This window comes from Leucoraja erinacea, chromosome 18 (assembly GCF_028641065.1).
Source record: "Leucoraja erinacea ecotype New England chromosome 18, Leri_hhj_1, whole genome shotgun sequence".
Taxonomy (NCBI): domain Eukaryota; kingdom Metazoa; phylum Chordata; class Chondrichthyes; order Rajiformes; family Rajidae; genus Leucoraja; species Leucoraja erinaceus.
In genome coordinates this window covers 32,947,097-32,970,859 of record NC_073394.1, presented here as the reverse complement: position 1 = coordinate 32,970,859, position 23,763 = coordinate 32,947,097, and the positions used below count along the sequence as shown (strand labels likewise).

The following is a 23,763-nucleotide window of genomic DNA, read 5'->3' as shown; positions in this document are numbered from 1 at the left end:
CAAGGTTACTAACCATTTCCACAGTGATGCCACTGGTAGAGCAGCTGCCTCAACACGAGAGACCAGGTACAATCCTGACCCCGGCTGCTGTCTGTGTGGCATTTGCACGTTTCTTCGTTGACCATGTGGGTTTTGTCCAGTTTTCCTCCCACATCCCAAAGATGTGCAGATTTGTAAGTTAATCTGGAAAATGCGCCTCATGTGTAGAGAGTGGAAGAAAAAGCGGGAAAACATAGAACTAGTGTGAACAAGTGATCGATGGACAGGTGGACTCGATGGGCTGAAGGACCTGTTTCCGTGCTATCTTTCAATCAATCATTCAAATAAAACTCTCCCTCCCCTTCCCATACTGTCTTTTCTGTCGCTGGATGTCTCCAAGTGAGGCCACATGCAAACTGGAGGAACAGCACCTTATACTCAGCTTGGATTGCCTACTACCCAATGGAATGAACATTTAATTCTCCAACTTTCAAGTATTGACCCCTCTTTTCCTTCCCCACCCATTTCTCCCACTTTCTCTCACTCACCCCAAGTCACTCTGCTCCTTTGCCCATCTTCATGCACTCATCTCCCACCCCTTCCTGCCCTTTAGGATTTTGTTGGTGTATGTTTAAAGGATATTGATAGCCTTACTCTTTTCTCCTTACATAGGATATTTTAGACTACTGGTGATCTGTATGTGGTAACTTTTTAATCAAATGAATACAAGTACGTAATGTTATGCCATTGACTTCATGCATATAAATAGTTTTGTCTAAAATATTGTCCCTCATCCATGGTAAAGTTATGAATGCATTTCTTCTAAGTACATTATACTGGTAACTTTTGGTATAATGATACGGTGTGTGCCAGTTCTCTGAGCCTGGATAGTACAGCGTGTGAACCTGATTATTCAGGCCTGGGCTTGTTTATAGCAATTCGGTGAAAATGTGCAGGAATGTAGTGCATTGTCATCGGAAATAATTCTGATGTAAATTCATTGCACAATTCAATAGATTAACAGTAATTACAAAAAAGCCAAGTACTTGGAATAATCACTAAATCCCTGCAAGTTACAACATAGAAACAACATGTTATTTGACACATTATGTCTTCAATTATGTTCCTCTCCACTTAAGCATTTTAGTCTATTCCTGCTAACTTCCATAATATTAAACCTTTCCCTTTTTAATCAGATTTTAACAAAGCCTTGAAGTATTTCATGGGTTCTCCCTCGACAGAGAGTAAACTCATAATCTAGGTGTATTGAGATTCTCTTAATGCATTTATCTAAAATTATTTTATAGACAGTATATAGCCTATTGTATATACAGTATATAGTTTATTGTCATATGCACAAGTACAGTTTGGTACAGGTACAATGAAAAGCTTGCTTGCAACAGTATCACAGGCACTAGACAGAAAAAACACCACAAAAAAAAAAATTACACAAATAATAAGGAAAATCACATCTATCTATCTATACATAACTTAAGCTCTGATCCTGTGCTCTTCCAGTTTGCGCGGCTTTTCTATTTGTGCAAAAACGGTACGCGATAGTGCTACGATTTTTCGCCAGCTCACTCACCGTATCGTGCGTTGGGAATGCACCAAGTTTTGTTCCAATCAGTGGGATAATGTAAAAGTTAGCGAGGTTTAAAAATCTTAAAAACCGCGCCTGCGCAGATCGATCTTTTCTACTGCCAGTCGGTGCTGCGAAGATTGGTCTCTTCCCCTCTCACTCCCCGGGACAGTCCGCCCCTTCCTGCGGCATTGCGTCTTTACTGGAGCTGAGGGTGGCTGGTGGAGGTTTCCAACTGGACTTTCGGAGGGACCTGAAGCAGTCCCGCCCCAATTTACAGCCACGCCCCTAGCAGCCCCGCCCCAAGCAGCTTCTTCTTCTTCTTGCGTATTGTGTGCACAGTCTAAAGTTGTAGGACAGCTAGTTCTATTTGATCTTATTTGATTGTGCACGCTGGGTTGATTGCATTCGTCGAAACAGGACGGACCACGTAAAGGTTGCAATCTTCCACCCCGCCTCAAGCAGCAGCCCAGCCCCAAGCAGCCCAGCCCCAAGCAGCAGCCCCGCCCCAAGCAGCAGCCCCGCCCCAAGCAGCAGACCCACCCCAAGCAGCAGACCCGCCCCAAGCAGCAGTCCAGCGTGGGAGACCCAGCTCAGCCCGGAGTCGGAGACCCAGCCCAGAGTCCGAGATGTCGCCAAACGGAAAGCGGAGACCATGATCCCGGAGGAGGAGAACGACTAGCGCCCGCTGTGAGTCCCCATCGCACTGCCAATTCCAGCCACTACCCCTCTGGTCCCCCTCACTGGCTCCTCCCTCCCACTGTCTATTCCTAGCCCATATCACCTTGCATTATTTAATAGGCATTAGAGTTTGCCACACCCTCTGCTCTTATTTACATTATTCCCTATTTGTTTTGGCCTGCCTTATTTTGTCTTAAATGCATTTTAATTGTTAATTTAATCCATTTTCCTACACCTGTGTACTTACTCATTTATTTGATGTGCTGTGATTTTTTTTCATGTAATACACTTGATTTGTACCCAGCTGACTGGACTTTTCAACAGGTTAGATGTGTCAAGTCATCTCCAGCTGAATTATGGCCCATTGGAATAGTTGGCCCAGGTTGAGTTCTGAGCCCTTATAAGCAGGTCCTAGAAACATAGACATTTATTTGTTACTTTATCTCATTTTCCTGTAGTTCACAAGTTTCATAAAATAAGTATCAGCGGGATTTATCATTGATGTATGTACGAGATAAATTCTATTGTACTACACACTTGATATCTGCAGAGGTGAAGGAAAAATCGATTTAATCTTGTGTAACCAGAGGGGTCCTTGGTCTGTAAAGACAAAAGCTTGGGCACCTCTTTCTTATCACTCAACTTCATACTGCTTCCTGGCTGATTGCTCAGCTTAGACCTGATGGCACCTGGTGATGGAAACATAGAAACATAGTGTAGAAGGAGGCCATTTGACCCTTCGAGCCAGCACCGCCATTCATAGTGATCATGGCTGATCATCCACAATCAGCAACCCGTGCCTGCCTTCTCTCCATATCCCTTGATTCCACTAGCCCCTAGAGTATCTAACTCTCTTTTAAATTCATCCAGTGAATTGGCCTCTACTGGCTTCTGTGGCAGAGAACTCCACAAATTCACAATTCTCTGGGTGAAAACGTTTATTCTCATCTCAGTCTTAAATCATTAATATATATTTAAATAGTTGCGGCCCCAGCACCGAGCCTTGCTGCATTCCACTCGCCACTGCCTACCATTGTGACAGGGTTTATTCCTGTTTATTCCTGCTCTTTTATTCCTACTCTTTGTTTCCTGTCTGTCAACCAATTCTCTGTCCATGTCAATACCCTACCACCAATACCATGTGCTCTAATTTTGCCCACTAATCTCCTGTGTGGGACCTTATCAAAGGCTTTCTGAAATTCCAGATACACTACATCAACTGGCCCTCGTTCATCCATTTTACTTGTCACATCCATTGTGTTCTGTTTGATTTTGAACTGAGTTTTAAGCTTGAAATTCAGATTACTTGCTCAGCGTAAACTAGACAGCGCTTACATTGATGTATTCAGTCTGACTCTGAGCTCCAAGGTCAAAATTCAGATTGTTTATTTGGGCACGAGTCCTTATCGCCCAGTGACGACCCTCTTCTCCTGCCTCCAACATTCCTTCTCCTCTTGGACTCCCCCTGCCGGCCTTCTACCCTCTCCGGACCTTGTTGTTTCTAATTGCCAGCGAGACATCAACATCTCCTTACTCACTCAAGTCTCACACACTCTGAATGCAAAGCCCTCCAGTCACTTCACAACAATCCCGACATTAAACCTGCCGACAAGGAAGTGCCTTTCAAGTCTGGCAGCCTACTGTATTGAGGCCTCTGACCTCACACCAACCCTTTGACCATGACCCCATAGATGAACACAAGGCCATTATCTCCCAGACTGCCTCTGATTTCATCACCTCTGGCGATCTACCCCCTACAGCCACCAACTTTATGGTACCCCAACCCTGCATTACCCCCTTCTTCCCAAAATCCACACAGAGAACTGCTTTGGCAGACCCTGTTACTGTCTGCTCCTGACCACTGAACACATTCTACGTCCCTCGATTATATCCCATCCCCCTGAACCAATCGCTACCAATCCTACTTCAAAGACACCTCACAAGCCCTTGAACTCTTCAATAACTTTTAGTTTCCAGGCCCTCATGTACTCGTCTTTACTGGACGTAGAAATAATGGACGTCCAATATCTCTATACCTCCATCTCCCACCAGGAAGGTCTCAAGGCTCTCCGTTTCTTCCTTGAACAAGACCCAACCATTTCCCCTCTACTAACACTCTCCTCTGAATGACAGTTTTTTAAAACACTTGAATCCATTTTGCATGTGCGACCTTGAGATCAAATTTGCCTGTCCTCCATCCCACTCTGACTGACTTCACTGCTGAAGGCCTCCTACATATTTCTTTAAAAGCTCCATTAAGCCTCAGCAGTGGTAAATCATCTTCTGACTAGGCTAGGCACCTTTCAGCTTTCCAAATTTAGCATAATTAAACAATGTTAGATAATTAGCATTCACAGTTCTTCTGTAATTTCAGTCAATTTCCACTCCCCCCCCCCTCCCCACCCAAAGGTTAAATTTCCTTCATTATTTGTCACATTATCACCCACGTTCACAGCCCGGGCCATCACACACACCAGCCTCCCACGCCATCCCCTCCGTCACCCCACCATCACCAATCCCAATCGACTACAAACAAACATCACACTGCCTCAAGAAAATAGCCGACATAATTAGAGACCACTCGTACCCCGGTCATTCTCTCTGCTCCCCTCTTCTATTAGGCAGAGGACATAAAAGCACATACCATCAGATTTAAGGATGGCTTCTTCCCCACTGTTACCTTGAATAGACCTCTCGTATGCTGGGGATAAATTCCAAATCTTCCAACCTACTTAGTTGTGGTCCTTGCACTTTTTTGTGGCTGCACCTTGCAGTTGTAACTATCTATTTTATCTATTGTACTGATTAAGGGGTGATGTGTTTGGACAGCGCACAAAAGATTTTCACTATATCTCAGTACACATGATATTAATAAGCCAATACCAATAATAAACTAATACGTTCCCCTTGCATTTATTCCCTCCTGCTTTCCAACGATCACCGGCTTCCTTTTATTTGCTTCTTACTTCTCTTAATTGCTCTGCATCCAAAAAGGCCTTTCATCTCTGACTAATGCCACTTTGGATGAAAGGTCATTGACCTGAATCATTAACAACTCTCTCCACGGATAATGCTTGACTTGCTGAGGTTTCTAGCAGCCACAGTATTTTGCTTTTACAATACCTGGTAAAGAAACAGTTATTTTTGGTATATCCTGACCACCCAAAGGCAATTTGAATTATGGAATGTTTTTTTTAATTGGTTTTTGAAGCCTCTGGAAATACGTTTTTTCCCCACAAATATATATATTTTAATACTCTGCGATATAAATAGAATTTGTAAAGAATGCATGCCTTCATTCACTCTAGCATTGGCCACAGCTTGAGGCTCGATAATTGTATAAAATCTTTAGTACAGTAATGTCCTTGATTCTCAGAAAGCTGCACAAATGCCACATCTGCCAGGACACTATCTGCAGCAACAGAGGAGGGGTCTGTACAGATATTATCATTCCACTGTCCTTTTTCAAGCACTGCATTAATGAAAAGCTGCAGCTCTTTCGAAGTAAATCTCTCATTCTCATTGATGTCTTTTTTTTTTTCTAGATGACATCAAGGTCTCTGTGAATGATTTCATTATCAAGGCAGCTGCTGTCACACTGAAAGTAAGTGAGGTCTGAAAGAGAAATGATATAGTGCAAGGGATTTGCTTCACATCACAAACATCAGTATCAAAGTCTAGCTTGGACCTGCCTAGAATAAACTGAGGCCTTGGGTAGCTCTGTTGGTGAGGAATGAAATTCAGTCCCTTGCGAGGGGTGACATAGAATCAGGAGATGCAGAGTCAGTGTGGATAGAACTGAGTAATTGTAAGGGTAAAAAAACCCTAACGGGAGTTATCTACAGGCCCCAAAACAGTAGCCTGGATGTAGGGTGCAAGTTGAATCAAGAGTTTAAATTGGCATTTCGCAAAGGTAATGCTACAGTTGTTATGGGAAATTTCAACATGCAGGTGGACTAGGAAAATCAGGTTGGTACTGGACCCCAAGAAAGGGAGTTTGTGGAGTGCCTCCGAGATGGATTCTTAGAGCAGCGTGTATTAGAGCCTACCAGGGTGAAGGCAATTCTGGATTTAGTGTTGTGTAATGAACCGGATTTGATAAGGGACCTCGAGGTAAAGGAGCCATTAGGAATTAGTGACCATAATATAATGTTTTAATCTACAACTATAGAGGGAGAGGGGAAAATCGGAAGTGTCAGTATTACAGTTGAGCAAAGGGAGCTATTGAGGCATGAGGGAGGAGCTGGCCAAAGTTGACTGGAAAGATACCCTAGCAGGGATGAGAGTGGAACAAGAGTGGCAGATATTTCTGGGGATAATGCATAAGGTACAGGATCAGTTCATTCCAAAGAGGAAGAAGATTCTAAGGGGAGTAAGGGGCGACCGTGGCTGACAAGGGAAGTCAAGGACAGTATAAAAATAAAAGAGAAGAAGTATAACATAGCAAAGATGAGCGGGAATCCAGAGGATTGGGAAACTTTTAAAGAGGAACAGAAGCTAACTAAAAAGGCAATACGGGGAGAATAGTTGAGGTACGAAGTTAAGCTAGCCAAGAATATAAAGGAGGATAGTAAAAGCATCTTTAGGTATGTGAAGAGGAAAAAATAAGTTAATACCAAGGTTGGACCCTTGAAGACAGAAACAGGTGAATTTATTATGGGGAACAAGGAAATGTCAGACGAGTTGAACAGGTAATTTGGATCTGTCCTCACTAAGGAAAACACAAACAATCTCCTAGATGTACTCATGGCCAGAGGACCTAGGGTGACGGAGGAACTGAAGGAAATTCACATTAGGCAGGAAATAGTGTTGGGTTGACTGATGGCTGATAAATCCCAAGGGCCTGATGGTCTGCATCCTGGCGTACTTAAGGAAGTGGTTCTAGAAATCGTGGACGTATTGGTGAACATTTTCCAATGTTCTATAGATTCAGGATCAGTTCCTGTGGATTGGGGGGTAGCTAATGTTATCCCACTTTTTAAGAAATGCGGGAGAGAGAAAACAGGGAATTATAGACTAGTTAGCCTGACATCGGTGGTGGGGAAGATGCTGGAGTCAATTATAAAAGATGAAATAGCAGCAAATTTGGATAGCAATAACAGGATCGGTCCGAGTCAGCATGGATTTATGAAGGGGAAATCATGCTTCTGGAATTTTTTGAGGAAGTAACTAGGAAAATGGACAAGGGAGAGCCAGTGGATGTAGTGTACCTGGACTTTTAGAAAGCTTTTGATAAGGTCCCACAAAGGAGATTAGTGAGAAAAATTAGAGCACGTGGTATTGGGGGTAGGGTACTGACATGGATAGAAAATTGGTTGGCAGACAGGAAACAAAGAGTAGGGATTAACGGGTCCCTTTCAGAATGGCAGGCAGTGACTATTGGGGTACCGCAAGGCTTGGTGCTGGGACCGCAGCTATTTACAATATACATTAATGCTTTAGATGAAGATATTAAATATAACATTAGCAAATTTGCAGAAGGCACAAAGCTGGATGGCTGTGTGAACTGTGAGGAGGTTGCTATGAGGATGCAGGGTGACTTGGACAGGTTGGGTGAGTGGGCAGATGCATGGCAGATGCAGTTTACAGTGGATAACTGTGAGGTTATTCACGTTGGTGGCACAAACAGGAAGGCAGATTATTATATGAATGGTGCCAAGTTGGGAAAAGGGAAAGTACAACGAGATCTGGGGGTCCTTTTTCATCAGTCACTGAAAGCAAGCATGCATGTAAAGCAAGCAGTGAAGAAAGCTAAGGGATTGGACATGCTAGAGGCAGGAAACATGTTCCAAATGTTGGGGGAGTCCAGAACCAGGAGCCACAGTTTAATAAAAAGGGGTTGGCCATTTAGAATGGAGATGAGGAAAAACGTTTTCACCCAGAGTTGTGAATCTGTGGAATTCTCTGCCCCAGAAGGCAGTGGAGGCCAATTCTCTGGATGCTTTCAAGAGAGAGTTAGATAGTGCTCTTAAAGATAGCAGAATCAAAGGATATGGGGAGAAGGCAGGAACGGGGGGGTTCTGATTGTGGATGATCAGCCATAATCAAAATGAATGGCGGTGCTGGCTCGAAGGGCTGAATGGCCTACTCCTGCACTTATTGTCTATGGTCTATTGTACAAATACATCAGCATGAACCTAGGTTACTGGTACTGAGGCAATGACACTGTTGACTGTGCCACATCTGCCAGGAATAGCAGAGGCAGGATTAAACTACCAGTGCTCAATGAAGAATGTATCAAATCGTAGCTGAGCTTAAAAGGTGAAACCTGGGGAGGAAATGCTGTAAGCACAATGTTAGACACAAAATGCTGGAGTAACTCAGCGGGTGAGGCAGCATTTATGGAGAGAAGGAGTGGGTGGCTTTTCGGGTCGAAACCCTTCTTCAGACTCTGAATCAGACTCAAGCTCGGTCGACATCTACAGGTAGAACTGAGATGTCCAGTTCAAAAGTTCCGACGGAGGTCAACCTAGAAAGTTTAGGACTGAAGGCTTATGAGAGGAGGTTTACGAAAATGATCCCAGGAATTAGTGGGTTAACACATGATGAGCATTTGATGGCACTGGACCTGTACTAGCTGGAGTGTAGAAGGATGAGGGGCATCTCATTGAAACTTACCAAATAATGAAAGGCCTGGATAGAGTGGATGTGGAGAGGATGTTTCCACTAGTGGGAGAGTCATAGCCTCAAAATTAAAGGACGTTCCTTTAGGAAGGAGGTGAGGAGGAATTTCTTTAGTCAGAGGGTGGTGAATCTGTGGAATTCATTGCCACAGAAGGCAAGTCAATGGATATTTTCCAAGGCAGAGATGGATAGATTCTTGATTAGTACAGGTGTCAGGGATTATGGGGAGAAGGCAGGAGAATGGGGTTAGGAGGGAGAGGTAGATCGGCCATGATTGAATGAAATACACTTGATGGACCGAATGGCTGTAGGGGTTTTGCGTTTCCCTTTATTTCCCTTCAGGCCCAACTGCCCGAGTTATTCTCTCCCTTGTCGGAGGGTCAAACGGCCACCACTCCACTCGAGCGGTTTCCAAGAGAGAGAATACAACAAAAGGGATTCCCCTGGGTTCTAGACCTCGGAATTATGGTGGGATATGATAAAAGGTTGAATTGACCAGAGTGTGCCGATGAGAGAAAACAGGAACCAAGATGGACTCAAAGCAAGTCTAAAATTTACAGGCTTTATTAAACAATGAGAAATTGAATCTCACCAACACTACATAATACGTGGCTAAACTTATGCTTTAAACTAAGACTATGGACGGAAAACTATCGGGCACGTCGTAAAACTTACTTTACACAATTTTACTTGCAAGTACCCCCTTTCCACAATTTTACCCCCCTTTTATCTTCTCAACCTCTATCCTATTTCGGGAATTTCACCAGGTCACTGGGGTACTTACAGTTGGTCGACACAGGCCCACGAGCTGTCCAGCAGAGCAGAAAGAGAGAGTTAGAGTTGGGCTCACGAGCTGTCCAGCAGGGCAGAAAGAGAGAGTTACAGTTGGGCTCATGAGCTGTCCAGCAGGGCAGAAAGAGAGAGAGCGAGTTCTGGCTTGACTCCTGTTTTTATACCTGAGCTTACTTTGAAACCCCCAGGTGGTCCTCTGGATAAAAGGGTTCTTTTGATGATACCCAGTTTCGATCTGGCATGAACAATAGGCTTCCGATGATAAGGGGCTTGCTGATGTCATGATCCCTCAGCCTGATCGTTATCCCATCGCCTGGACGGGCTCCTATTGTCTCGATGGATGGGTCATCCAAGATGGTGATTGAGCTTGGGCTGGCCTGTTTACCACCGTCTGCTGAGGCTTGGTTCCTTCCTTTGTGTATCCAAGATAATCTCGTTATCTCCGTCTCAGCCTTTCCTCCCCACACCATTCGCACAGTTGTTTGATGCCCAATCTACAGGCCAGACAGATTTGTGGATTGGGGGTTTTTCCGTTGCAGCCAGCAAATTTGTCTTTTTAAAATGTCAATGTCCTTATCCGAGTTCTTCCATAATTTTGGAGGATTTGCCCCAATAACTTACGGGCCTAATTCTGCTCCTATCACTTAAGAACATGAACTTTACGCTGTCAGATGATGCCGGCCAGCTTGCTCTATGTTCTCAGCACTTTTTCCAATAAGCATGAGTTTCCTGAGCGTAACCATATCCATCTCCTCCAGAAATGACTTCACTTCCATCAGCCCTGAAAGGCACAACCTGCCAATCTAAGAAACAAATAAGCACTGTAGACTGTGTGGTACACAAAAATGCTGGAGAAACTCAGCGGGTGCAACAGCATCTATGGAGCGAAGGAAATAGGCGACGTTTTGGGCCGAAACCCTTCTTCAGACTGATGGGGGGTGGGGGGGAGAAGGAAGGAAAAAGGGAGGAGGAGGAGCCCGAGGGCGGGGGAATGGGAGGAGACAGCTCGAGGGTTAAGGAAGGGGAGGAGACAGCAAGGGCTAGCAAAATTGGGAGAATTCAACGTTCATGCCATCCGGACGCAAGCAACCCAGGCGGAATATGAGGTGGGGTTCCTCCAATTTCCGGTGTTGCTCACTCTGGCAATGGAGGAGACCCAGGACAGAGAGGTCGGATTGGGAATGGGAGGGGGAGTTGAAGTGCTGAGCCACCGGGAGTTCAGATTCAGATTCAATTTTAATTGTCATTGTCAGTGTACAGTACAGAGACAACGAAATGCATTTACAGAGACAACGAAATACATTGAGTTCAGGTAGGTTATTGCGGACTGAGCGGAAGTGTTCGGCGAAACGATTGCCCAACCTCCGCTTAGTCTCCCCGATGTAAATCAGCTGACATCTAGAGCAGCGGATGCAGTAGATGAGGTTGGAGGAGATACAGGTGAACCTTTGTCGCACCTGGAACGACTGCTTGGGCCCTTGAATGGAGTCGAGGGGGGAGGTGAAGGGACAGGTGTTGCATTTCTTGTGGTTGCAACGGAAAGTGCCCGGGGAGGGGGTGGTACGGGAGGGAAGGGAAGAATTGACAAGGGAGTTGCGGAGGGAGCAGTCTTTGCGGAAGGCAGACATAGGGGGAGATGGGAAGATGTGGCGAATGGTGGGGTCACGTTGGAGGTGGTGGAAATGGCAGAGGATTATGTGCTGTATTTGCCAGCTGGTGGGGTGAAAGGTGAGGACTAGGGGGACTCTGCCCTTGTTGCGAGTGCGGGGATGGGGAGAGAGAGCAGTGTTGCGGGGTATGGATGAGACCCTGGTGCGAGCCTCATCTATGGTGGCAGAGGGGAATCCCCGTTCCCTGAAGAACGAGGACATTTCCGATGCCCTGGTGTGGAACGTCTCATCCTGGGAACAGATGCGGCGTAGGCGGAGGAATTGGGAGTAGGGGATGGAGTCTTTACAGGGGGCATGGTGGGAAGACGTGTAGTCCAGATAGCCATGTGAGTCAGTTGGTTTGTAGTGTATGTCGGTCAGAAGTCTGTCCCCTGCGATGGAGATGGTGAGGTCAAGGAATGGTAGGGAAGTGTCGGAAATGGTCCAGGTGTATTGGAGTGCCGGATGGAAGTTGGTGGTGAAGTGGATGAAGTCAGTCAGTTGTGTGTGGGTGCAGGAGGTGGCCCCAAAGCAGTCGTCAATGTAACGGAGGTAGAGGTCGGGGATGGGGCCCTGGTACGTATTGAACAAGGATTGCTCAACGTACCCGACAAAGAAGCAGGCGTAGCTGGGGCCCATGCCTTGTGTTTGGAGGAAATGGGAGGAGTCAAACGTAAAGTTGTTGAGGGTGAGGACCGACTCCGCTAGGCGGAGGAGAGTGTCAGTGGCTGGGTATAGGTTGCTCCTCTGGTCGAGGAAGAACCGGAGGGCTTTGAGGCCATCCTGGTGGGGGATGGAGGTGTAGAGTGACTGGACATCCATGGTGAAGGTGAGGGGGTGAGGGCCTAGAGAGTGGAATGCGCGGAGGCGGAGGAGAGTGTCTGAGGTGTCTAGAACATAGATGGGAAGGGATTTGACCAAGGGGGATAGTATGGAGAAGGTATATGAAAATGAGTTTGGTGGGGCACGAACAAGCAGAGACAATGGGTCTGTCGGGAGAGCCGGGTTTGTGGATTTTGGGGAGAAGGTAAAAACGGGCCGTGCGGGGCTGGGGAATGATGAGGTTGGAAGCTTGGTCGGGCAGGGCGTGGGAATTGATGAAGTCGGTGATGGTGCTAGATATGGTGGCCTGGTGCTCGTCAGTTGGCGATCCGACACCTCCTCCTACTTACCCTTGGACCATGACCCCACTGACGAGCACCAGGCCACCATATATAGCACCATCACTGACTTCATCAATTCCTACGCCCTGCCCGACCAAGCTTCCAAGGGCAGAGTCCCCCTAGTCCTCACCTTTCACCCCACCAGCTGGCAAATACAACACATAATCCTCCGCCATTTCCGCCACCTCCAACGTGACCCCACCACTCGCCACATCTTCCCATCTCCCCCTATGTCTGCCTTCCGCAAAGACCGCTCCCTCCGCAACTCCCTTGTCAATTCTTTCCTTCCCTCCCGTACCACCCCCTCCCCGTGCACTTTCCGTTGCAACCGCAAGAAATGCAACACCTGTCCCTTCACCTCCCCCCTCGACTCCATTCAAGGACCCAAGCAGTCGTTCCAGGTGCGACAAAGGCTGATTTACATCGGGGAGACTAAGCGGAGGTTGGGCGATCGTTTCGCCGTACACCTCCGCTCAGTCCGCAATAACCTACCTGAACTCCCGGTGGCTCAGCACTTCAATTCCCCCTCCCATTCCCAATCCGACCTCTCTGTCCTGGGTCTCCTCCATTGCCAGAGTGAGCAACACCGGAAATTGGAGGAACAGCACCTCATATTCTGCCTGGGTTGCTTGCGTCCGGATGGCATGAATGTTGAATTCTCCCAATTTTGCTAGCCCTTGCTGTCTCCTCCCCTTCCTTAACCCTCGAGCTGTCTCCTCCCATCCCCCTGCCCTCGGGCTCCTCCTCCTCCCCCTTTTTTCCTTCCTTCTCCCCCCCACCCCCCATCAGTCTGAAGAAGGGTTTTGGCCCGAAACGTCGCCTATTTCCTTCACTCCATAGATGCTGCTGCACCTGCGTTTCTGAATTTTGTGTACCTTCGATCTTCCGGCATCTGCAGTTCCTTCTTGAACACTGTAGACTGTGTGTTTAACTGTGTGTTAAAGCCCAATACAAGTAAAAGCTGCAGCTGTGCCCTGAGGCAGATTCTACAAACTATTGAAATTGTTAGTGTAACTAATTCTACGTCTCCAAAGAAAGCAGATGGTTTTGGGCAGGTTGGATTTTACGATTCAATGCAACTCTTTCCTGCTTTCCTGTAAATATGCCATGTATAAAATGTCACTTTGTTAATCTTTAACTAGAAGTGACAAACATATAGAGAAACCTGTATAGATGCAAATGCTCGCCTGTTATGATAATGAGCCAAAAGCCTTTGTGTTCAAAGTGATCTATTTTTGTAACTGGCCTACTTATTAAGTGTTCTTCGATTACACTCAGGGATTGGAGTAGCTGGTAATATCTTGCTCATCAATGGACTGAAATGGGAATAGAGTGAGAGGAACAACCACTAAAGTGCAAATTCGGTCCAGTGTGGGAGAGAAATGCTAAGTAAGCTTGCATTTTAGAAATACTTTTAGAAATAAATTATCAGATTGTAGCCTAAATACGTTTTCACAGAATAGATATGGGACCAAAACGTGCAAGACTCCAGGAATCAGTGTCCATAATCCTTGCATGCTATGCTAACGTCACAGGATGCACAGGACTGATCCCACTGCCTCTCTGCATTCCTGGAATTGGAACTGAACCTTGACAGCGTGGTATAAATAGTTCTGGCTTGGTGGCACAGTGTAGAGGCGCCTTCCCCAAAATGCCCAGTCTGGCTGCATCTGTGATTTTAATGTCCCTGCCATTCAGAAACATTTAAAACTACTATACATTAAATTAATGGCTGAAAAAATATTAAGAACATCTAAACTTATCATAAACAAAAATATACAAACAATAATTAAACATATACAATGTCACTCGGTAAAGATTAAGTGATTGAAAAGAAGCTTCTTGCCATTTGCTCCAAGTCCGCCGGTATATTATCTCAATCTCCTGACTTGTCTGAAGTGGCTAAGAATCTAAGCAATGATTTCCCCTGTGTACTCGTGGGGTACATGGGAAGATTGAGCTCAGTTCTTGAGACTCCATGTGGAACCCAGCGATATAATTTTATTTAAAAGTAACAAAGTTAAATGTGGAACTATAATCATAAATTTAGATTGAACAATTACACAAATAAGAGTACGTCTGCTAAGGTAGATCGAGGCAATTAGGTTAAAAGATAAATACTAGCATATATTTCACATAATATATTTGAATGCTATCCAGTCAAATCATACAGACAATAGACAATAGGTGCAGGAGTAGGCCCTTCGGCCCTTCGAGCCAGCACCGCCATTCAATGTGATCATGGCTGATCATCCCCAATCAGTACCCCGTTCCTGCCTTCTCTCCATATACCCTGACTACGCTATTTTTTAAGAGCCCTATCTAACTCTCTTGAAAGCATCCAGAAAACATATATACATGAGTACAATTAAGCCATACACAAGTACAACAGGTAGTGGAAAGAGAAAATCACCAGGATACAGAATACAGTGTGACAATGACTTCCATTGACAGAACCTTCCATACTTTCACTGATATCTGTGTTTTACAGATGGATGTAGCATATATATTCACTCTAATGCATCCTCGTACAAGATCATCTAACTGCAAATCAAACATGGAAAACCAGGGCCTTTTGCAGTGAAGCAATGCAGATTCTGGTTGGAAATGTTTGAAAAATCCTGTAGGAATGGGAGAGGGTGGACAGCTGACTTGGCAGTAGTTAACTAGTCAGAAAGGAAGCCAAAAGATACACCAGATTGAATATAGAGGAGTATTAACATAAATTCATAGCTACAGAATCTGCCCTCAGTACCATCATGAAGAAATTGATTGAGGACAATCACCTCTGTTTTTAACAGAAGTATTCTGTCCTTGTCTGTGCAGCAGTTTTCTCTGACAGCTGTGTCTTTTTTGCCTCCTCCACCCCTCTATTTTCTCTCAATGAAATGCTTTTGAAGCAAATGCCAGATGTGAATTCCACCTGGAGCAGTGAGGGACCTCGTCAGCTCGGCTCCATTGACATCTCAGTGGCTGTTGCTACAGACCGTGGCCTTGTTACCCCAATCGTCCAAGATGCTGCCTCCAAGGGAATTGAAGAAATATCCATCATGGTCAAGGTAGGAACATGAACAAGTGTCAGAAAGCACAACATGATTAACCCTCCCACCACTACAAGTATGGCTGAGCTTTTAAAGCCTTTTAGATAGCAACTGAATATTTATATTCAAATGATAATTAATATATGCCATCCCGTGTTTTGTGAATTAAATAAATATAGTTTAATAGCATGCATAAGAAATTACTGGCATGCATATTACTGGACTTTAACGTTAGTATTACAGGGAATACGGACTCTCATAAATGCCAACAAGTCAGTCATAGGGCACAAAAACAGACCTTTCCGTTCATTCAATGTCCCTGCTGCCCATTGTACATCTACACTAATAACATTTACCCTCATTAGCCTTTTAATCCTTAAGGGCCTGTCCCACTTTGCGATTTTATGGGCGACGACGGCCGACAGTGACTGATGCCCGATGTCACCTGAAAACCGCCAAGATATGTCATTCACCCCACATCACCATGCGTCACCATTGGACAGGGCACGCGTCACCGTGCGTCAGCATAGGACAGCAGCCTGTGACGTCACAGCTGTCAAGTGGCGTCAATGTACATCTACCCGCGACACGATACGGCAAGATACGACAGGTTGCGTCATCTGGGGCGCGTGACGTCATTTGATTGACCAGCTTCCCTATAAAAGGGGACGCGCCGCGACGCATCATGACGCAAGACAACGTACGGGTGACGAGTGGTGATGCACGGTGACGCAAAATAAATGAGCATAGGCAATGACCATGCGTCACCCGTAGGTCATCGTGCGAAAGGGCGTAAGACACGCAGATGTCGTGCAAGGATTTTGAACATCACAACATTTTCAACATCACCAAATCCTGGGGCGGCAGGGAGACATCGCACGTTACTGTGCGTCACTTCATGCGTCACGCCGCGTCACCATGCGACAACCTCTTTTTAGGCTCTCGCCTAAAATGTCGCCCAAGTGGGACAGGCTCTTTAGTGTTTTAAGCGCTTGTTCACATGCTTCTTAAATCTCGTTGAGAGTAACTGCCACCATCACCTCCTTAGATAGCACATTCCAGGTTCCAACAACCCCTGTATATAGCCCCTCTATTCCCCTTTAAACTCTTGCCTCTCAATTTAAACCAATGCCCTCGATAGTGTGGAAGGTAGGAAAGATTTAATGACAAAGGAGCGATAGTGCAAGATGAAAGAAAGTACAAAAGTGGATACTGAATTCAAATGGTAGAGGTGTAAGAATGAGTAGCTGAACAATTGACTGAATTGATTAAAGAAAAACATCCAAAGGTTCATGTGAAATGCAAAGGTTGAAATACCAGATTACATTACATTTTTAAACTCTGTGTTAAGTCTGGAAGCCAGAACATAAGATGTTTCTTAAGCTTTTGTGATTTTATATTGAACACAAAAAGAGTCCAAGGCAGAGATTAGTGGGCTGAAGAATGAAAGAGACTGACAGGTGGATGTTCTGGTTCATCTTCCCGGACTGAATAGAAGTGATCCACAATAGTTGAATAAATTTTGGAGTGATATATTTGATATATTTACAAAGATTTTCAAGTCAAGAATAGAACCCAAAACGGAATGGATTATATTTGGAATAATAGGAGAAGATACCAATTTAAATAAAGATCAAAATGTTTTTTTTAATTATGGGTTAATAATTGGAAAGAAATTGATACTTAAATTTTGGAAAAATACAACCACACCAACTGTTAAAATGTGGATCAGGAATATGATGGACATAGCACGCCTTGAAGAAATGAGACTCCGACTAATAGATAAATATGACCAATTCTTAAGGAGTTGGTCTCCTTTCATCGACTTTTTGGAATCATGTGATGCAGCGGTACCGTAAGGATTGCTGATTTCAGTTCATGATGCGGATAGAGTTACATCTCCGAATACAGATTTGAAAAATTCTCTTTTAAGGGGCCTTCTCTTCTATTTCTACTTTCCACTTTCTCTCTTCCTTTTTTTATTTTTTATATACACACTTCACGTTTTTCTACTCTCTACCATCTATTTTTCCACTTTTTCCCCTTTCTATTGTTTTCTTTTTCTTGTCCTGCTTACTTCCTTCTTATAACATAAAACTAGAGGTTGTACATAGAATGGATTACGGTATTACATAGTTGGCACCTAAAATTAGGTGCCACTGTACTGTTTTGTGCTGTATTAACTTCTAATAAAATAAACAAAAAAAAAAAAAAAAAAAGAAGTGATCCACAATGCAGTCACCCAATGTCCATTTGGTTTCCCCATTGTAAAGGATACTTTATGGTGAGCACTAGATTCTGGTATTAAATTGGAGGACATGCAAATAAATCATGACTTCACCTGAAAAAAGTGTTGGAGATGCTGGAATGTAAAAAGGAAAGGGAAAAGGGACAGATGTTGTATGTCCTGCAGTTGAATTGAATACATTTTATTAGCCAAATATGTATACATACAATGAATTTGCCTTGGTGCTTTGCTCGCAAGTAACACGATATACAGTAGACAATTAAAAATAAAACGTTATAATTTATATATTTGAAGAATTAAATAAAATACCAGAGCAAAAGGAGGCTACAGACTTTTGGCTGTTGAGTAGCTCGTGGGGGAAAAAAGCTGTTTTAATGTCTGGCTGTGGTGGCATTGACAGTCCAGGAAGTGCTTCAAATCGTTTGTGGTCAAAGTAAGAGGGGTCAGAGATGATCTTATCCGCTGTCTTCCTGGCCTTTGCAGTGTACAGTTCGTCGATGGGGGGAAGGTTGCAGCCAACAACCTTCTCGGCTGATCGAACATAGAAACATAGAAACATAGAAAATAGGTGCAGGAGTAGGCCATTCGGCCCTTCGAGCCGGCACCGCCATTCAATATGATCATGGCTGAACATCCAACTCAGTATCCCGTACCTGCCTTCTCTCCATACCCTCTGATCCCCTTAGCCACAAGGGTCACATCTAACTCCCTCTTAAATATAGCCAATGAACTGGCCTCGACTACCCTCTGCGGCAGAGAGTTCCAGAGACTCACAACTCTCTGTGTGAAAAAAGTTCTTCTCATCTCGGTTTTAAAGGATTTCTTATCCTTAAGCTGTGACCCCTTGTCCTAGACTTCCCCAACATCGGGAGCAATCTTCCTGCATCTAGCCTGTTCAACCCCTTAAGAATTTTGTAAGTTTCTATAAGATCCCCTCTCAATCTCCTAAATTCTAGAGAGTATAAACCAAGTCTATCCAGTATTTCTTCATAAGACAGCCCAGACATCCCAGGAATCAGTCTGGTGAACCGTCTCTGCACTCCCTCTATGGCAATAATGTCCTTCCTCAGATTTGGAGACAAAACTGTCCAGGTGTGGTCTCACCGAGACCCTGTACAACTGCAGTAGAACCTCCCTGCTCCTATACTCAAATCCTTTTGCTATGAAAGCTAACATACCATTCGCTATCTTCACTGCCTGCTGCACCTGCATGCCTACTTTCAATGACTGGTGTACCATGACACCCAGGTCTCGCTGCATCTCCCCTTTTCCTAGTCGGCCACCATTTAGATGATAGTCTGCTTTCCAGTTTTTACCACCAATATGGATAACCTCACATTTATCCACATTATACTGCATCTGCCAAACATTTGCCCACTCACCCAGCCTATCCAAGTCACCTTGCAGTCTCCTAGCATCCTCCTCACAGCTAACATTGCCCCCCAGCTTAGTGTCATCAGCAAACTTAGAGATATTGCCTTCAATTCCCTCATCCAGATCATTAATATATATTGTAAATAGCTGGGGTCCCAGCACTGAGCCTTGCGGTACCCCACTAGTCACTGCCTGCCATTGTGAAAAGGACCCGTTTACCCCTACTCTTTGCTTCCTGTTTGCCAGTCAGTTCTCTATCCACATCAATACTGAACCCCCAATGCCGTGTACTTTAAGTTTGTATACTAATCTGTTATGTGGGACCTTGTCGAAAGCCTTCTGGAAGGCCAGATACACCACATCCACTGGTTCTCTCCCAATCCACGCTACTAGTTTACATCCTCGAAAAATTCTATAAGATTCGTCAGACATGATTTACCTTTCGTAAATCCATGCTGACTTTGTCCAATGATTTCACCACTTTCCAAATGTGCTGCTATCCCATCTTTAATAACTGACTCTAGCAGTTTCCCCACTACCGATGTTAGACTAACTGGTCTGTAATTCCCCCGTTTTCTCTCTCCCTCCCTTCTTAAAAGTGGGGTTACGTTTGCTACCGCCAATCCTCATCCTCAGGAACTACTCCAGAATCTAAAGAGTTTTGAAAGATTATTACTAATGCATCCACTATTTCTGGAGCTACTTCCTTAAGTACTCTGGGATGCAGCCTATCTGGCCCTGGGGATTTATCGGCCTTTAATCCATTCAATTTACCCAACACCACTTCCCACCTAACCTGGATTTCAATCAATTCCTCCAACTCCTTTAACCCGCGGTCCCCTGCTATTTCCGGAAAATTATTTATGTCTTCCTTAGTGAAGACGGAACCAAAGTAGTTATTCAATTGGTCCGCCATATCCTTGTTCCCCATGATCAACTCACCTGTTTCTGACTGCAAGGGACCTACATTTGTTTTAACTAATCTCTTTCTTTTCACATATCTATAAAAACTTTTGCAGTCAGTTTTTATGTTCCCTGCCAGTTTTGTTTCATAATCTATTTTTCCTTTCCTAATTAAGCCCTTTGTCCTCCTCTGCTGGTCTCTGAATTTCTCCAAGTCCTCCGGTATGCTGCTTTTTCTGACTAATTTGTACGCATACGCTGCAGCTGCGCTGCAGCTTCCGGATGTTGTGCTTGGTGGCTGAGCCAAACCAGACCATGATGGAGAAGGCGAGGATAGACTATATGATGGCAGTATAAAACTGGACCATCATTGCCTGTGGTAGATTGTGTTTTCTCAGCTGCCGCAGGAAGTACATCCTCTGTTGGGCCTTTATGATGGTGGCCTCCCATTTAAGGTCCCTGGATATTATGGCTCCAAGGAACTTAAATGACTCCACAGATGTGACTGTAGTGTTGTTGCTGGTGAGTATGGGGAGGGGAGGGGAGGGGAGGAAGAGCTCTCCTAAAGTCTACAATCAATGCCACCGTCTTAAAAGCATTGAGCTCCAGGTTGTTGCGATGGCACCAGTTGCATGCAAAGGTACCATAATGGGAGTGAGAGTGCCCCAAGCAGAAATACAAGTGAATGGCACCTTGTTGGTGATTAAAGAAATTAGAAGCAATCTATCAATTTTTTAGGCTGCTGGATTAAAATTTTAGCCTTTACAGCAGGGCTGCCAACATCGGGTGAGAGTTGGGAGTGAGAAATTGCGAAGGAGCTTAGCGACCGAGTGGGGTGTGTGGCGGGGGGCACGGAGCTTTCGCATTTTTCAGTTTGAAATTGTGCAATCTGGTGTAACTTTTAAGTTACACTTGAATGCAATATTTATGCTTTAAATTGGATTGCTTTGAATAGGGTTAGGCTAAATTACATTCCTAATTACATTCCACAGTAGAGCCAGGCTCTGATCAACAGGTGCAGCACATGAATGATCTAGTTTATTCACGTATGGAATTCAGATTATAATCAAACACTTGGCCCAATTTGACCAACCTGGGTCTCACTGCACACCTGGTACTGCTCCTGACCCTGACTCCAGTTGCATACCTTCTCTCATTCCTGACCCTGAGTCCAGCCTTAGACCTGGCCCCCTATTCTACCCTGTTCATAGCTGCTTACCTGCTTAGGTTCCCAGTGCTGAACACTCCCATTGTCCCAGCTTTGATTGCACACCAAGTACTATTCCAGACCTTGACTCTGGATGCACACTTGGCCTTGCTCCTAGCCCCTCTGCACTGAAAATATATCTGGCCCACACATAAAGCCCCATATCTGATCCCCTGGACTTAACCTAACGTTCAAGTTCACAGGTGCTTATCTAATACGGTAATCTTTTATGGGGCACTTCACAGACCAAATTTTGTATAAAATTTGCTCCATCCATTGGCTTCCTTGTTATCAAACCTGCTAGTTACTTTGCCAAAGAAGTCATCAATTGGTTGAACACAATTTCTCATCCATAAAATTATACTCACTCAGCTGTATTCTGTTACCATTTCCTTCAATTTCATAACAAACTGTCCAGGTCATTTTCATCCCCAATATTTTCAGTATTTTGCTGTCTTCCTCTCAGCTGGGACTTTTCCGAAATGCAAAGTCTAATAACTATATATTTAAGCAATATTATTCTATTAAACGTGTTAATATGAGAGCACATAATCTTTTCTGTAGTATTCATAACACAACAATGATAAAAAAGATATTTGTTTTGATTGCACCTACCAACATGCATACATTATTATATTACAGTTAATATGTACCGAGAGCAAATTTTTGTTCCAATGCTCCCCATTGCCAATTACTTTTACATTGAAGTGATTGAAATCCAAGTGATGTTTAAAATGGCATCAGAAAAATAAAACCGCCATAATAGATAATATTCATTACATGGTTGGTTGGAGTCAGTATCAGCACAATTACTATATTTTACTTCGGAGTCACGTGAGTGACTACGTGAAGAACCCCGCCAGGACGCATGCGTGTCATATCGCTACATGCATTGCAAAACAGTCAGGCGGGGTGGAACGACGTTCCCCCGCAGCGGCAGTTTTAAAAGCCGGAACCTACAGGTAAGAGATAATCTGCGGTCTTTTGTGTTGTTCCCATACTGATTTACAGGTGGGGAGTCAATGGACAAGTCCAAGAAAACAACGAGGGCTGCGACAAAGATGGCGGGGGAGGACCGCGGAGTTGCGGGCAGCCAGCAGCGGCCAGCGGCACATGAATCACCCGTAATGGGAACAGCTGTGCCCGACTTCGCCTCCGCACCGGCCAGATCCACTCCGCGGCCGGGCGGTAAGGCAAAACAAAAAACCAACAAAGTCGTTGACTCAGATGAGTCCGACTTAGATCAGCCGCGAGCGGCCAGCGACCATGAGCGCTGGAGCCGGATGGAGCGGTATGTGGAGCAGTTGCTCCAACGTGACAGGCTCCGAGAGATGGAGTCTAGTCACTGTGGGCACTATTTTAAACCCACAGCAGCACCTCTTGTAGGGCTGCACAGTGCATCTCCCTCGTCAGAGGGGAGTACCATGGGTCAGTTCTGGGCTGATCCTGAAGAGGGGTTTGCAGAAGAGAAATCAAGTGTGCAAGGGGTGCAGGAACGTGAAAATCTACTGGACATGGTGTCCAACTTCATACAGCCAGACCAGACTGGCCAAAACCTGGAACAAAAACTAGCTGCCAGTATAGATTATATGTCATTTAACCAGCTACAGGAACAGGCTGTTTTGGACACCACGGCAAGACACTTGGCACCGGGTAACTGTATATCCCTGAATGTTCCTGTTGTAAATAATTGCATATGGAAACATATCGGAGCAGGAGTTAGAGGCATGGATGTCAAACTCCAAAAGGTACTAAAGCTCCTAACAGCGGGAATAACAGCTTTCGCCCGCACAGTAGATGAGAAGTACATGTCGCAGGACCAACAGGATGCACTGGCACTGCTTTGCAACACACAATATGAGTGCCATCCGACCTGCTCAAAATTCGCAGGTCTGTGCAAACCTGGAAACGTAAAACCACCAATTTTACTATTTGGAGGTAACCTATCGAAGTAAGTCAAGGAGCTCGATGAGGAGGCAAAAACCCTGGGGCTCATAAAAGCGACTTCATCAAAAACCTACTACGGCCATAAACAGCACCCTTACGCACCCACCAGTAGAACAAGACAAACTGGTGAAAGCTCAAATACACCGAACATGAGTCTTTTTTAGGCCATGGCCCAGACCAGCCTTTTTGGAAGATACGTAAACCTCCAACACCAACCCAACCACAAACCCAGACACCGGCGCCTCAACATCAACGAAGGATTTACAAAAAGAAGTAAACCTGCCACTGGTAACTATGGAGGTAGGTGGGTCTGGTTCCCTACAAATTGCAGGGAGCATGGAGGTTGGGGGGAGATTACACTTCTTTCTGGATGTATGGAGTATGTTCACTGCCGACACATAAGTGGCTGCATTTGTGTATAAATTATATGGTATATCCCTGGATACTGCTTAAAATATAAAAGCAGTATCCAGGGATATACCATATAATTTATACACAAATGCAGCCCTCCAGTTCAGCATGTTCCGAAGCGAATGTTCGTACTTTCAGGTAAAGAAAAATCAGAAGCGTATG

At 44.8% G+C, this 23,763-nt stretch overlaps 1 protein-coding gene across 1 annotated transcript in view; it reads left to right on the top strand.

Moving 5' to 3' along the window:
* Positions 1–23,763, top strand: part of pdhx (pyruvate dehydrogenase complex component X) — a 164,799-nt gene that overhangs the window by 99,021 nt on the left and 42,015 nt on the right. Inside the window, exons 8-9 of the mRNA XM_055649760.1 lie at positions 5,788–5,846; positions 15,371–15,529. Of these exons, the coding sequence (XP_055505735.1) occupies positions 5,788–5,846; positions 15,371–15,529 (218 nt within the window). The remainder of the gene's footprint in view (positions 1–5,787; positions 5,847–15,370; positions 15,530–23,763) is intronic.